The sequence below is a fragment of the Schistocerca cancellata genome, chromosome 1 (assembly GCF_023864275.1).
Source record: "Schistocerca cancellata isolate TAMUIC-IGC-003103 chromosome 1, iqSchCanc2.1, whole genome shotgun sequence".
Lineage (NCBI taxonomy): Eukaryota > Metazoa > Arthropoda > Insecta > Orthoptera > Acrididae > Schistocerca > Schistocerca cancellata.
This window is the reverse complement of record NC_064626.1, coordinates 468264908-468280048: the sequence shown is the minus strand read 5'-3', so window position 1 is coordinate 468280048 and position 15141 is coordinate 468264908. Positions and strand designations below refer to the sequence as shown.

The 15141-nt window shown below is 39.9% G+C and overlaps 1 protein-coding gene across 1 annotated transcript in view; it reads left to right on the top strand.

Moving 5' to 3' along the window:
• LOC126177063 (ubiquitin carboxyl-terminal hydrolase 34) overlaps positions 1 to 15141 on the top strand; it is a 479314-nt gene that overhangs the window by 252025 nt on the left and 212148 nt on the right. The window contains exons 26-27 of the mRNA XM_049924303.1: positions 4683 to 4943; positions 10093 to 10204. Of these exons, the coding sequence (XP_049780260.1) occupies positions 4683 to 4943; positions 10093 to 10204 (373 nt within the window). The remainder of the gene's footprint in view (positions 1 to 4682; positions 4944 to 10092; positions 10205 to 15141) is intronic.

The window sequence follows — 15141 nt, the reverse complement described above, 5'->3', positions numbered from 1 at the left end:
TCTCTTCAACTCTTCTCTCTCCTCTTTCTTATGTAAGATAACAATACTTTCCAGAATATTTATCACCACTCTGTGAATAATTTTATTGATGGAGATGTGTGTTCATTTTACTTAAAATATGCAGGTAGTTTATAATTAACTGATATTGGAGATTTATGTATATGTAATGACCTTAGACTGTCACTGGTTTGCATTGGACATGCTGCACCAAATATTTTTCCCTAAGAATGACGAAGTTGTTCATATGATGTATTGGGATACCCACATATTCAGACACAATAATCTTGTAAACTATCTGTCTTCTCTGGTAGTATGGTACTTTCTCCACATACCAAGTGTTGCCTGAAAAATGGAGTACTTTCAGGCAGAGTACCACTTGTTATTCATCAGGCCATGGATTATACAAATGCAATGCTTTCAAGATTTACTAATTTTGCAGCAGGGTAGATTTATTGACGAAATTGGCAGTCAGTCCACATTTTAAATGAGTTGTGACACTTAATGGTCAGAATGCTCTTCCAGTAGCATTCCTTAACATTATGTTCCTTCAACTGGATCCAAATAAAAGATTTTTTAGCTGGAAAACTGTCCCCCTGTTGCCTAGAAATGTTTTCGGCAGATTTGATCTGTTGTTACTCAAGAAATTGCAAAGCATAAATTTCCTGCTTTGCTGTATATTCTGATTATTCTATGTTCATGACCTACCCTGTCACACATGAACAGCACCTCTGTTATAAAGAAGCCGGATGCAGACATGCCTAAATCACAAGCCATTCTGGTGGGTACATACCGTATTCACTTGAATCTAAGCCGCACTTTTTTTTTCCGGTTTTTGTAATCCAAAAAACCGCCTGCAGCTTAGAATCGAGTGCAAAGTAAGCGGAAGTTCTGAAAAATGTTGGTAGGTGCCGCCACAACTAGCTTCTGCCGTCGAAAATATGTAGTGCTACACAGGCTTGCTTTGCAGGCACAAAGATAAATACTGGTGCCAAAACCTCTGCGTCAGTAAAAAAGAAAAAAAAAAAGAAGTGTAAGACGAGCTTTTTTCTCCGCCCCGAGATTCGACCACTGCATTTTCATGCATTATCCAACGAAACAACGAAGTAAATACAAATTCCATATTGTTCATCTTCGAATGTAGCAGCATTTAAATGTACTACGAAAATCCGACTGGCAAGACTGTTTGGGGTTTTTGTCAATATGGCTAACTCTATGTTCTGAATTTTTTTTTACCTGTGAGAAGAGATGGTTGCTAATAGGAACTTTTATGAATTGTGAATCACATGCAGTATTCTCCTCACCATAAGAATAATATAAATGTAAACATTTTGCGATGTATTCTTTCGTGTTTGCTGCTATCTCATTTAAATCCTATCTGCCTAATAAACTACGAAACTAGAGTGAGACAACAGCAAATGCGGAACAATATACATATCATGTCATGTTTATATTCGTATTATTCTTATGGCTAATAGTGATACAGTCAGAAATGAAGCACGGCAATTGACTAGATTTTTAAATCTAAGATGACTAATTTCTGTGCAGAATGTAATGTAATGTTCTAAAGCGGCGTCTGCAAAGATTTTCAAATGGGGAAACATTTTCGCTAAACTCTCGTTCAGAACATCATCTATCATACGCAGTCTATTATTTGGTTCTTGTTCTTGTTATTTGGTTCTTGTTCTTATCAAAGAAAGCAGCAGTGTAAGTAACAACAAATAGCAGTCTCTTGCCATTGTTTCGCTAATGAGACAATTCCTCTCTCTCTTTTAAGCCGCGGTAGCACGCACAAAAGTAAGCCATGCCGCGAGCGGCGACAGGCCGTGAACACGCACTATCAGAATGCGACAAACAAAGCATGACACAGTACAGTAATGCATTTTCAGCTTAGAGTGACGTTAACACCTATAACAAAGAAAATGGCACTTATCAGATGAAAGAAAAATAAGCAATCAATTCAAACCAGACGAAGCACGTGAAAAAGGAAGGGTACCCGTATCAATACCGACGGAGCGCCTGACGCATAGCAATGGCTACCTTGCAAAGCTTAACTGCTAAGCTTACGACTCGAACTAAACTACTGTAGTTGTATCATCATTCATTCAACCTAAATTGTGTCTCATATTAAAATGGACCAACTTTGTTTCCATTTGGAGGTGCGGCCTAAAACTTTTCTCTTCTCTTGAATTTCGAGTCCCTTTCAGGTGCGGCTTAGATTCGGGAAATTTTTTTTCCCTTTATTTCGAGTTTCATTTTTCAGGTGCGGCTTAGATTCGAGTAAATACGGTACTTGTGTAACAGAAAGTAACCTTAACAGTGCTTGTATACATTTCATATCTCATAAAATGAAAGAATTTTTTAAAATTATACATCTGTACTGTTAATAGCATTGAAGATATCAAGTCTTTAATCTGGTAAGGGAAAGGAATATAAATAATTGAATTAGTGAAGGTTACTACTCACCATATAACCGAGGCATTGATGGTTGCTGATCTTATAAACAAAACTGAAAATGTAGTTCTCTGCAGTGTCGATACATTGTAGCTGGTCAAGACAGTGTATTGTGCATTTCTTTGTGTGGTCTTCATTAGTTCTCTCTGAAGGACGACATTGTCCAAAAGCTTAGCAGCGTTTTCAGTCTTATTTATGTGAATATTGTCTGCTTAATATCTTGACTATGGTGAGTAGTTAGCTTTACTCCTGTCATTATTTGTAAATCCTTAACCTGATAATTTCCGTTCCATGTTCAACCCGTTGGTAGTTATTAAATGATCACAGAGGAATGTTGAGTCTTTAGAATTACTCTTGCACCGGAACAATTTATCAAATCTTCATAAACATTTTAGCAGTTGCTACAAGTAAGTTAGTATTAATACAGTATCCTCATTGAGACCAACTTACACTTTTCTACAATTTGAAAAAATTACAACTCTGAGCTCTACACCACAGTCATTACACTAGCACCAAGTCTTCTTTTTACTAATTTATTACAGAGTATTGCACACCATTTTGTAGGTCTATTCTTCTTATTTATGTTGTGTTGGGAATCCTCTAAACAAAATACTTTATTGTGAACTCTTCAGATGTAGGTCTTTTAAAAGATTTTCCACATCACGTTGAAGCTACAGTTTTTCAGTTCGTTTCAAACTGTTTTGCTATCAGAAGCAACACGAAAGTTAAATGAATTTCTCTGTTTGTCTTCTCATCTGAAAAGCAATAAATGCATTGTGCTCTGAAGTAACCACAAATTTCTGGAAAAATTAGAGTGTAAAGAAGCAGTTAGGGTTGGATTCTGGATGACATGCAGTGATATTTGCAGGAAAAACTGTTGAGTTTGTCTGCACTAACACCCTTCAAATTATGAACCTGGAAATTTTTCTATATTTTTCAATTGCTAAACACAGTCACCAGTATAATGATTACCTTCATGCATATCCTAAAAGAAATACTCAAATGCTTCTTCCACAGAGTCCACTGACCTCTTTTGTAATTTCACATTCTCCTGCACATGGTGATCAAAAACCACATAAGAGCTTCCTACTTGTACCCATTCTCACACTCTTACATTTTGCTGAGTTTCACTGTCGTAGCAAAATTGATTCTTGTTTCTTCCTCTGGTTTTTTTTTTTTTTTATTTTTTATTTTATATGTTTCTTTGGGTATGTCATTTTTGCTGCTGTGTCATGTATACAAAGGCTTTTACTGGTGGATTCAGCAAGAATAGAAATCTAAGCTTACACAAAGAACTAGGCTGTGCCATTTCATCTTTGGCAGCATCATTCAGAAAGCAATACATAACCTTTGGTTCCTTCCAAAGTAGTACATTTCCGACAAAGATGCTCATGATTCATATCTCTACATTCACCTGGTGATATAGTGTCTGCAGTCATCATCAGACAGAATACTCACTCGTATCAGAGAAGTTGTAGGTAGCATGTAGCACTCTGATCACTGCCTATACTGATTCTTGGGATGTACAGGTACATATGTGCTCCCCAGGTTCAAAGGTTGATGGAAAAATAATGAAAATCTGTGTTTGGTTACAAGCCTGAAATGCCCTCAATGAGTGCAGAGGCGCTGTTTGGATCCCTAGTAATTTCGGTAATGTTTGCTTGATTTGGGACTGAGTTCATAGACAGTTTTTGCTACCTGTCCATTTATATCTGATTAAATTAAACTATATACAACACTGTTATTTAATGTTTAACATTTTAAATCATATATTTAATTAATTTTATTTTCAAATGTAATTTAGTGTGGGAAAAAACACAATTTTATGGGTGTCATGCAGCATGTTTTATTTTCAGTTTGGTTAATTGGACTTGTTAGAAATTTACTTATGTTTTGTAAATGTCATCATAGTTCTCGTATACAATACGTAATCAAGGGCAAATTTTGATCAGCCATTTCAGAAAATATGACCTTTCGTGCAATGTTTTCAGCGTTTTTATTTCATGTTATGTTATCTAGTAATTTTTCCAGATCCTAAGTCATATAAAAGATAAAGATGTGCGTTCATTTTATTGTTCTGCCTCTTACAGCTGATTTACATCACTTCACTCTTTTTTTAATCAAGTGTTCAATGTGACAACTCTGGCTCATTTTCTTATATTGTTTTTATTTCAACTGCAGACCAACTTTCAAGACTATAGCACTCTTACAGTTTTCTGTATTATGCTCAGGTTGTACATTATGCTATGGCATTGTTAGTGGCATGGGCACATACAACTGTTGGAGTACGTCAAGCAGTGATGGCAGCATCTGATTTCTCACAATGGTTGCAAAGACTAGTGCTTGAAGATCCAGAACCTGCTGTGAGACGAGAGGCTTGCACTGCACTGTACCGCCTGTGCCTTGGTGATGCTGCATTCACTGCGCAGATGCTTAGTCACCTTATGGAGCAGCTTCCTGTGGCAGAAAGTATGAGACCACAGAGATTAGAGGTAAAGAATTCTACCAAATAAACAAAGTTCACCGTAAATTTTATCCACGTTTTGTTCAGGAATACTCAGTAGGTGCCAGTCTTATAAAACACACAAATGTACATGGTGTTTTTGTTACATAATGTAGGAGTTGATACCTGTACACCACTGTGATAAACAGTAAAATCTTTTGGGAGCATATGCTGATGATGTAACAGTGAAGTACTGTGTCTCAGACACACTCCTAAGTACATGTTCCAATTTGTGGCTGCCAACCTACTGCTTAAGAAAAGCTCTAATTCTTTATCATGACAATCTCAGTGGCCGCAAATACTAGCATGTTAGCGAAATTATGTTCAAAAACTGCTCTGCAAATTGTTGTCCATGGGTAACCATACAGTGAATTACTTCAGTGTGTGTGTGGAGCACTTGAGTCAGTGTATGAGATTTCTCATACTGTATTTCATGGACTGGAAGGCATTACGGACTGTATGATGCCCCTTAATTTTAAGCATTTTTTTTAAAAAAAACATTGTTGCATTTTTATTTTCAGATAGCAAAGCCACACTAAAAAAAATTCTTAGTTTATTAAACCGAACTGACCTTTAAAATCTCTGAAAATCATCTTCTGAACTCCTCCTCCTCCTCCTCCTCCTCCTCCTCCTCCTCCTCCTCTTCATTGTCATCACTGTCCTCTTCATATTTCAGATCATCCTCACTGATGTTGGGAGCATTACTTATGTCACACTTTTAAAAAGATTTAACAATAATGTCTTCTCTCACTCTAGAGTGTGGCTGCTTTATCCACTGATTCCCTTGTTTGATTGTAGGTCATTTTAAAGCTCCCTTTGGTGTGAATTCATGTTGGGTTTCATCCATCATCCATCTGTTCTATTCCTTCATACAGACTTTAAATCATTTATGTAATATGTGAACACCACCACTTGGCAGTATTTCAGAAGGTTTTGGCATTGTTTTGCACTTGGGAACGGTCATTCAATTAAATTTAGTACCATCCGCACAGTATTAAATATGAAAGGACAACAGTGTACTGCATTTTTTCATGTCCACTTGTTTTTATGGTTACAGGTTTTGCACTTTTTGTGGCAACATTTCTATTACTCGATGGACAGAGCCAAATAAGCTGACACATTGATGACTTAAAAAGTGTACTCATCCCAAACGTGGATTGTTCATGGAGTGTACTTTGAGGGACTGTTATATGGGCTGTTTGCAGCGTAAATAAATGATGTAGTAAATAATGTGGAAGCTCTTTGAGTCTGTTCATGGTATTGATGTCTGTAGGAAGGCTGTTTGCCAGCAGACTGTAGCGAAATGCAGGAACACCTGCAGAAGAGAGACAGTTGGTGATAGATTGAGTGGCAGTTAACATTGAACATAAATAAATAACACCCAATGTTTGTGAATAGGTGAAGAGATCCATTAACATTACGTAACACTGCTGATGATCAATTACATCCTCAATATAACTTGGAGTAACTGTCCAGAGCGAGCTAGAGTGGAATAATGACTTGAAACTAGCTGTTGGGGAGAAGCAGATAGCAGTCTTTCATTGAAAGAACCATAAAGAAATGTGATTCACAGAAGTAGTAGTGTTCAATACACCCAGTCTACTGATTCTAGATCAGGGATGGCCAATAACTCTGTACACATGCTTTGCACATGTGAGAATCTCACTTACATGACTACACAGTTCCCCCACCACTGTGCCATGCTGTTTGAATGGGAAGATGGGGTAACTGTGAAAGAGCTGCATTAAATGGCAGTGTAATTGTGCAAGGAATATTGACTGGATTGCATGCGACTTCATTTCTTATCTATATTTCTCAACCACATAAATTGCAAAGAAAGGATTTCAGATTCAGTGGATCCTGCCATGGAATATCTTTGACTAGTCAGTATAAATAGCTTCAGTAATGTGAATATGACCCTCACACCAGTAGAAGTAATGTCCACAGTAAAATCCTTAAAATAAAAAAATCTAGTGTTCATGATAAAACATCAACAAAATTAATGAGCTTACTTCTGAGTGTAAAAACATATTAAGTTATCTGTGTAAGTAGTCATTTATCTGCGGAAGATTTCCTGAATGGTTGAAATATGCTGAAATTAAATATTTGTGTAAGAAAAGAGATAAAGAAATACCATTGAATTTCCATCCAGTTTCACTTTTGCCAGCATTCTCAAACATTTCAAAAAAGGTAATAAACATTCAAGTTATTAATAAATAATATGTTGTACAAGTAAAAATTTGGATTTCTAAAGGGTTCTGATATTGAGGAGTTTATCTACACAACTGTGAGAAAGTAGTTACTTCATTAGGCAATGAATTACATGCTACTGGTATATTCTGTGACCTGTCAAAGGCGTTTGACTGTGTGAATCACAATGTCCTATTAAATAAATAAGAATATTACAGTGTAACAGGAAATGCTGCAGTTTGGCACATTTTCTATATTTTTGGCAGAAAATAATGGACGTCATTGTGAAAGGGAAATGTATTAAGCTATCAGGCATCATCCGACTGTGAACTAATAACGTGTGGTAACCCACAAGTTCCCATGTTAGGACCCATTCTTTTCCATGTGCATGTCAATTACCAGATGCCAAGTTTGTTTTCTTTGCTGATGAAATAAATATTGCAATAAATAGCAAATCAAGGACAGTCTGAAAATTTAATGGACAGTAATAAATGGCTCCTAGTCAATTCTTCACCATTATGCTTTGAATGTGAACGTTGTCACTGATAGGTGATAGAAAATTTAAAAAAGCTAGCATACTAGGTCTGCTTTCATTTCATAATGTCTTATCGATATACAAGGTGATTTTTATGATTGTCATTAATATTATAGTTTTGAAATGCAAAAGGGGGGAAAAAACGCTGCTCAGAATGACACAAGGGGGAAACATTACTTGGGGGAGGGGGGGGATATGAAAATTTTCCAACTAGATGTCTCTGTAAGCCTCATAACATAAATGAGTTCAGCTATTAGAAATGACATATGAATCACTGTATGATGGCTATGGTGTGAGTTGCACATTAAACCAAGTATACTGTGCAGTGTGCGTAACTGCACAAGTTTTGCATTCAACTGTTATGACTATAAGGTAGGTAAGTACGTCCACCATGGCAAGCTTGTACCGCAGTGGATGGGAGAAATGGGTTTTTAACTGTCCTGAGGCCAAAACAACAAAAAAAGCAACAGTGAAATTGATTTTTAATTGTCGTGAGACTGGTGTATGACACATTCAATATGCCATCGACAGTTTCCTGCCACAAGTTAAACAGAGAAACAGCATATTCCACAACACATCAGTGGGTCTCAGAGGCCACATTCAGAATGTGTTGCGCGATGTGTGCCTTCAATTCATCTAAGTTTATAATTGGATCACTGAAGACAGCATCTTTCAGATAACCTCACTGCCAGAAGTCACATGGATTGGAGTTAGGTTATTTGTATGGCCAAGCTGTAGGGAAATGATAATTTCCAAAATGTTTCAGCAGCAGCTGCTTCACTAGGTGTGCCTGCAGCTCGTGGTCTAGTGGCTAGCATGGCTGCCTCTGAATCTCAGGGTCCCAGGTTCGATTCCTGGCCAGTTTGCGGACTTTCTCCGTCTGGGGACTGGGTGTTTGTGTTGTCCTCATCATCTCATCATCATTCGAGGTGTGGCTAGACTGGAAATGGAAAGATTGGGAACTTGTATGGGCACTGACGATCACGATGTTGAGCGCCCCACAAACCAATGTATCATCTTCACAGGGAGCCATCTTTCATGAAAACAACCTAACCATGCATCCACTGTGTTGAAGGTTTGGAATGACATTGATATAGAAAGGATGGTTGTAGTATTTACCAGTGACCATACATGCAACAGGACTTGCAGGACCCATCTTGGAAATTATGCCCTAAGATAAACAATGTCATCAATCTGCACCACACAGTTACCTTTGCAGAATGAAGATATACCGGTTGATGTGTGAGTGGATTTTCCGTTGCCCAGGTTCATGATTTTTGTGTATGGACATGTATTTGGATATGCAGGTGGAATCCATCTATTCACAGAATGTTCGATGGCCATTCGTTGTCCACTACCATGGGAGCAAAAAATTGTAGAGCAAACGTTTGGATTACTGTGAGGTCAGCCTTGAAGCAACCCCTGAACATGAATAATTTTGTATGGATAGCAATGCAGGATGTTTTGTAGGATTTTCTGCCCTGTACTCACAGGCATTTCCTGAGTTTGGGCAGTTTCCCAAGCACTGCATGTTTTGCACATTACCGCTCGACCCCTCATGCAATCCTGTGGCCACATCTTTTAGTGAGATGGATCAATTGTTTCCCTCCCCCTACCACACTGCCCTTCAGAAATAACCTCTCTTTTAGAATTTCATAATCATTTTTTCCAGACCCTCAGCAGGCACCAGACGAATGCCTTTTTTTAAACCTTCGAGTGTCCAAAACTTCTGCATAGCTACTGGCGCACAATCACCATTCTCCTAAAAGAACTTTACCACTGGCACATGATACTGCATTGAGACAGTCATGCCAAGCATCTCAAACACAAACTGAGTAACAGCCTGTATCCCATGTCTTTTATTTCGCAAATTTGCCACTTAAATTGCTTTGTAGTTCCCCCTCTCCTTTTTCCAGAGTGATAATGTGTGATAAAAATAATAGCTGATACACACCACACACACACACACACACACACACACATACCGAGGAGCACACCGAGGAGTGTTTCTCCTTGAGTTGAGCAACATCTCCTGAGAGATTCAGTAGAACTTCGGAACTTTTTTGAAGATTATTCCAGTTAATTATGAAACATTTACCGAGTCTCTTCAAATTCAGTCTTTTGCGGTGTGTTTCTATCAGCCTGCTGAAGTTCACCTTGCCCCCCCCCCCCCCCCCCCCCCCCCCCCCCCGCCCCCCCCCCCTTCTTTTTCCCCTGTATGATAAAGATATAACCATGTTTTTGATTTCAGTATTGCATTCATTCTGATTATTTCTATTTTGAATGCAGGTAAGAATACTTTCCTCTGACAGATATAAATTTTTTCTCAGCAGGACTATTTTTATGTGAAGAAAGTATATATTGTTCAGGATCTTCATATTACATAAAATACCTCCTCTTACTTTTGTTTTAGACAATTCAGCATGTTACAGAGGAAGGGAAAGAACCATATGGGCCAGCCTGTCGTGATTACTTCTGGTTATTGTGTCGCCTTGTAGACAGTCTTAGTGATGATATCATAAAAGGTAGGTGAGAATAAAGCTAGTTTACTCCTCAAATTCTACTGTTAATGTGCTTTCGCATTTAAATCTAGGTTGCATTTCATTTTTGCTACAAATAAATAACAAAATTAAAGTTTGTTCTGAAAGATGCTTTTGTTAATGTAAATATAATTATTCAAGGCAAATGTCCTTTGTCTGGTATCTTATTGTTTTTTCAAACTGATTGAGCTGGACTCTCACTTACAGAGAGAAAAAACAATGCTTCAAAACATAAAACAGAATGTCTTCTTGATATTTGGATGAAGTGCTTTATAGAAAGTGGGTAGCCAGATGAGAAATTAAACTTTACTCCTCTTGAATAAGCCAATGGCCTTGCCGCATTGGTAACACTGGTTCCCATAAGATAACCGACATTAAGTGCTGTCTGGCCTGGGTAGCACTTGGATGGGTCACTGTCTAGATCTGCCGAGCGCTGTCAGCAAGTGGGGTGCGCTCAGCCCTTGTGAGGCCAGTTGAGGAGCTTATTGATGGAGAAGTAGCAGCTCCGGTCATGAAAAGTGACAACAGCCAGGAGAGTGGTGTGCTGACCACCTCTGTATCTGCATCTGGTGATGCCTAAGGGCTGAGAATGACACAGTGGCTAGTCGGTACCATTGGGCCATCAAGGCCTGTTTGAACTGTATTTATGTGTGCATTTTATGTTCCTCTTGAATAACCACCTGACTCTCTTAAGATGCAGGATGATGGCTGGAAGTAACAACAAACTGGATCACATCTCATTGCTGTCTCCATCTTGATATGCTTGACCTTACTAAGATTCAGTTAACAAATTATAGAGATAAGGGGAAATTTGTTCTGAAAGTCTGAGCAATAGCCCATTTTCTACCTAATATGCACATATATGAAGGCCATTGTAAATCATTGTAATTGCCTCCCCTCCCCCTTTCTAAACTTTACCCCCTTTCTAAATCCACCACTCCCCTCTCCTTTCCCACTACCAGCCAGCAGCCGCTAGCCAAGACAGAGCAACAGCAGGGAAGTAACCAATTTTGTGGTATTTTACAAGTTCCTAACCAGGAGCAAATTATATAGTTTCACCTACGTGCTATGGTAGTTTAGTTTCTGAATTTCTGTGTGTTAATTTCATTTTTACTAGACACAGTTCTCACATTTTTGTTTGTGTTGAGCAAAGATTTTGTGACATTGCAAGTTTCTAATCAGGGATGAATTATTTGGTCTCACTTATGTGCTGTGATTGTTTAGTTTTTAAATCTCTGCATGTTAATCTAATTTATTGGATACAGTTCTTGCATTCTTGTCAGTGTCTGCAGTAGAGTTTCGTAGCGGTTGTCGATAGTCCTTTGTTTGTCAGTGTAGTGTAGTTTTCCATGGTTTTTAGTATGGGTAGGGACTGTGATTGCCATGTGTGGATGCAAGCCCAGTCGCTTCCCTCTCTGCTCCAGGCTGTATTTGCTTTGGTTACACAGCTTCAGGCTACAATGTATGGTCATCACTGTTGTGAGCCAGCAGTGAGGAGCCACCGGACGTCCAGCATGACTCACAAGTCCGCCAATGTGTCTGCGCTGGTGGCAAGCTCGTGCTGTCTGTGGCAAATGCTACCCTAAACCAGATGCAGTCATTTGTCCTGTTCCAAAGGAAACTTCTCAGCGTGCAGGATCTGGGCAATCACAGAGGGTGGGATTATTGGTAGTTGGGTGCTCCAGTGTTAGGCAGGTTATGGAGCCTCTTTGGGACATGGCTGCCAATGAGGGGGAGAAAGCCAGTGTGAACTCCATGTGCAAACCGGTGGAGTTATTCCAGACGTGGACTGGGTCCTTCCAGGTACCATGAAGAGCACTGGGTGCAACCAACTGCAGGTGGTGGCTCTCATTGGTACCAGTGATGTGTATCGCTTCGTATCAGAAGAGATTCTCGTTGGTTTCAAGAAACTATCAGAATTGCTAAAGGCTGCCAGTCTTACTTGCAAGATAAAGCAGAGCTTACAATTTGCAGCATGGTCGACAGGAATGTTGCTTTTAGTAGTAGCTTACCTTGTACCGAAATTGAAGTAGATAGTTCGTGTGAGTTAATGTGGGCAGAGGTCATTCTTGGCAACTGGAATAAAATGGTAATTAAATCGTTTTACCGACCTCCCAACTCTGATGATACAATTGCTGAAAGGTTCAAAGAAAACTTGTGTCTAATTTCAAACATGTACCCAATTTGTACAATTATAGTTGTTGTGACTTCAATTTACCCTTGATATTTTGGAAAAAATACATGTTTAAATCCAGAGGTACACATAAAACGTCATCGGAAATTGTGCTGAACAGATTCTCTGAAAATTAGTTTGAGCAGTTCGTTCATGAGCCCACTTGAATAATAAACGATTGTGAACACACACTTCACCCGTAGCAACAAATAATTCTGAGCCAGTAATGAGCATCACAACAGGTACAGGGATTACTGAACACAGGTTTGACATAGTGAGACTAACTCCCAAATCCTCCAAAAATAAACAAAAAATATGTGTATAAAAAACCACAGAAAAACAGAAAAAAATTTGCTTGATGCCTTCTTGAGAAATAATATCCACTCCTTCAAATTAACAGTGTAAGTGTAGCCAGATGTGGCTTGAATTCAAAGAAATAGTATCGACAGAAATTGAGAGACATTTGCCAAATAAATAAGCAAAAGTTTGTGCTGATCCCCCCATGGTACAAAAAACAGGTCAGAACATTGTTATAGCAACACCGAAAAAAAGCATGCCAAACTTCAATGAATGCAAAATCCTCAGTATTGGTGACCTTTTGCAGAAGCTCAAAATTTAGTGCAGACTTCAATGTAATATGCTTATGATAGGACCCACAGTTGAACTTTGCTTCAAAACCTGGCAGAAAATCCAAAGAGATCCTGGTCGTATGTAAAGTATGCTAGTGGCAAGACCAAATCAATGCCTTCTCTGCACAATAGCAGTGAAATACTATTGATGGCAGTGCTGCTAAAGCAGAGTTACTAAACACAGCATTCCGAAATTCCTTCACCAAAGAAGACAAAGTAAGTATTCCAGAATTCAAATCAAAAACAGCTGCGAACATGAATAACTTAGAAATAGATATTCTCTGAGAATTGAAGTAATTTAAATCACTTAATAAAAGCAAGTCTTCCAGTCCAGTCTGAAGCAGTAACTCCATACTTAAGTCATATAAAATGGCTTGCTCGACGAAAGGTGTGCATCCAAAAACTGGAAAGCAGCACAGGTCACATGAGTGTTTAAGAAAGGCAATAAGAGTAATCCACTAAATTACAGGACGTTATCATTAATGTTGATATGCAGCAGGATTTTGGAACATATATATAGTGCTCAAACATTATGATTTACCTTGAAGAGGAGTGTCTATTGACACACAGTCAACACAGATTTAGAAAACATTGTTCTTGTTACATATGGCTAGCTCTTTACTCACTTGAAGTGTTGAGTGCTACCAACTAGGGATTTCAAATTGATTCAATATTTCTAGATTTCCAGAAGGCTTTTGATAGTTATGCGGCTGAATTCATTGTTTCCTGTCAGAGATATCACAGTTCTTAGTAATTGATAGAAAGTCATCAAGTAAAACAAAAGTGATTTCCGACATTCCTCAAGCTTGTGTTACAGGCCCGCTGCTGTTCCTTATGTATATAAAGTCTGAGCAGCCGTCTTAGGTTATTTGCGGATGATGCTGTCATTTTATCATCTACACTCCTGAAAATTGAAATAAGAACACCGTGAATTCTTTGTCCCAGGAAGGGGAAACTTTATTGACACATTCCTGCGGTCATATACATCACATGATCACACTGACAGAACCACAGGCACATAGACACAGGCAACAGAGCATGCACAATGTCGGCACTAGTACAGTGTATATCCACCTTTCGCAGCAATGCAGGCTGCTATTCTCCCATGGAGACGATCGTAGAGATGCTGGATGTAGTCCTGTGGAACGGCTTGCCATGCCATTTCCACCTGGCGCCTCAGTTGGACCAGCGTTCGTGCTGGACGTGCAGACCGCGTGAGACGATGCTTCATCCAGTCCCAAACATGCTCAATGGGGGACAGATCCGGAGATCTTGCTGGCCAGGGTAGTTGACTTACACCTTCTAGAGCACGTTGGGTGGCACGGGATACATGCGGACGTGCATTGTCCTGTTGGAACAGCAAGTTCCCTTGCCGGTCTAGGAATGGTAGAACGATGGGTTCGATGACGGTTTGGATGTACCGTGCGCTATTCAGTGTCCCCTCGACGATCACCAGTGGTGTACGGCCAGTGTAGGAGATCGCTCCCCACACCATGATGCCGGGTGTTGGCCCTGTGTGCCTCGGTCGTATGCAGTCCTGATTGTGGCGCTCACCTGCACGGCGCCAAACACGCATACGACCATCATTGGCACCAAGGCAGAAGTGACTCTCATCGCTGAAGACGACACGTCTCCATTCGTCCCTCCATTCACGCCTGTCGCGACACCACTGGAGGCGGGCTGCACGATGTTGGGGCGTGAGCGGAAGACGGCCTAACGGTGTGCGGGATCGTAGCCCAGCTTCATGGAGACGGTTGCGAATGGTCCTCGCCGATACCCCAGGAGCAACAGTGTCCCTAATTTGTTGGGAAGTGGCGGTGCGGTCCCCTACGGCACTGAGTAGGATCCTACGGTCTTGGCGTGCATCCGTGTGTCGCTGCGGTCCGGTCCCAGGTCGACGGGCACGTGCAACTTCTGCCGACCACTGGCGACAACATCGATGTACTGTGGAGACCTCACGCCCCACGTGTTGAGCAATTCGGCGGTACGTCCACCCGGCCTCCCGCATGCCCACTATACGCCCTCGCTCAAAGTCCGTCAACTGCACATACGGTTCACGTCCACGCTGTCACGGCATGCTACCAGTGTTAAAGACTGCGATGGAGCTCCGTATGCCAAGG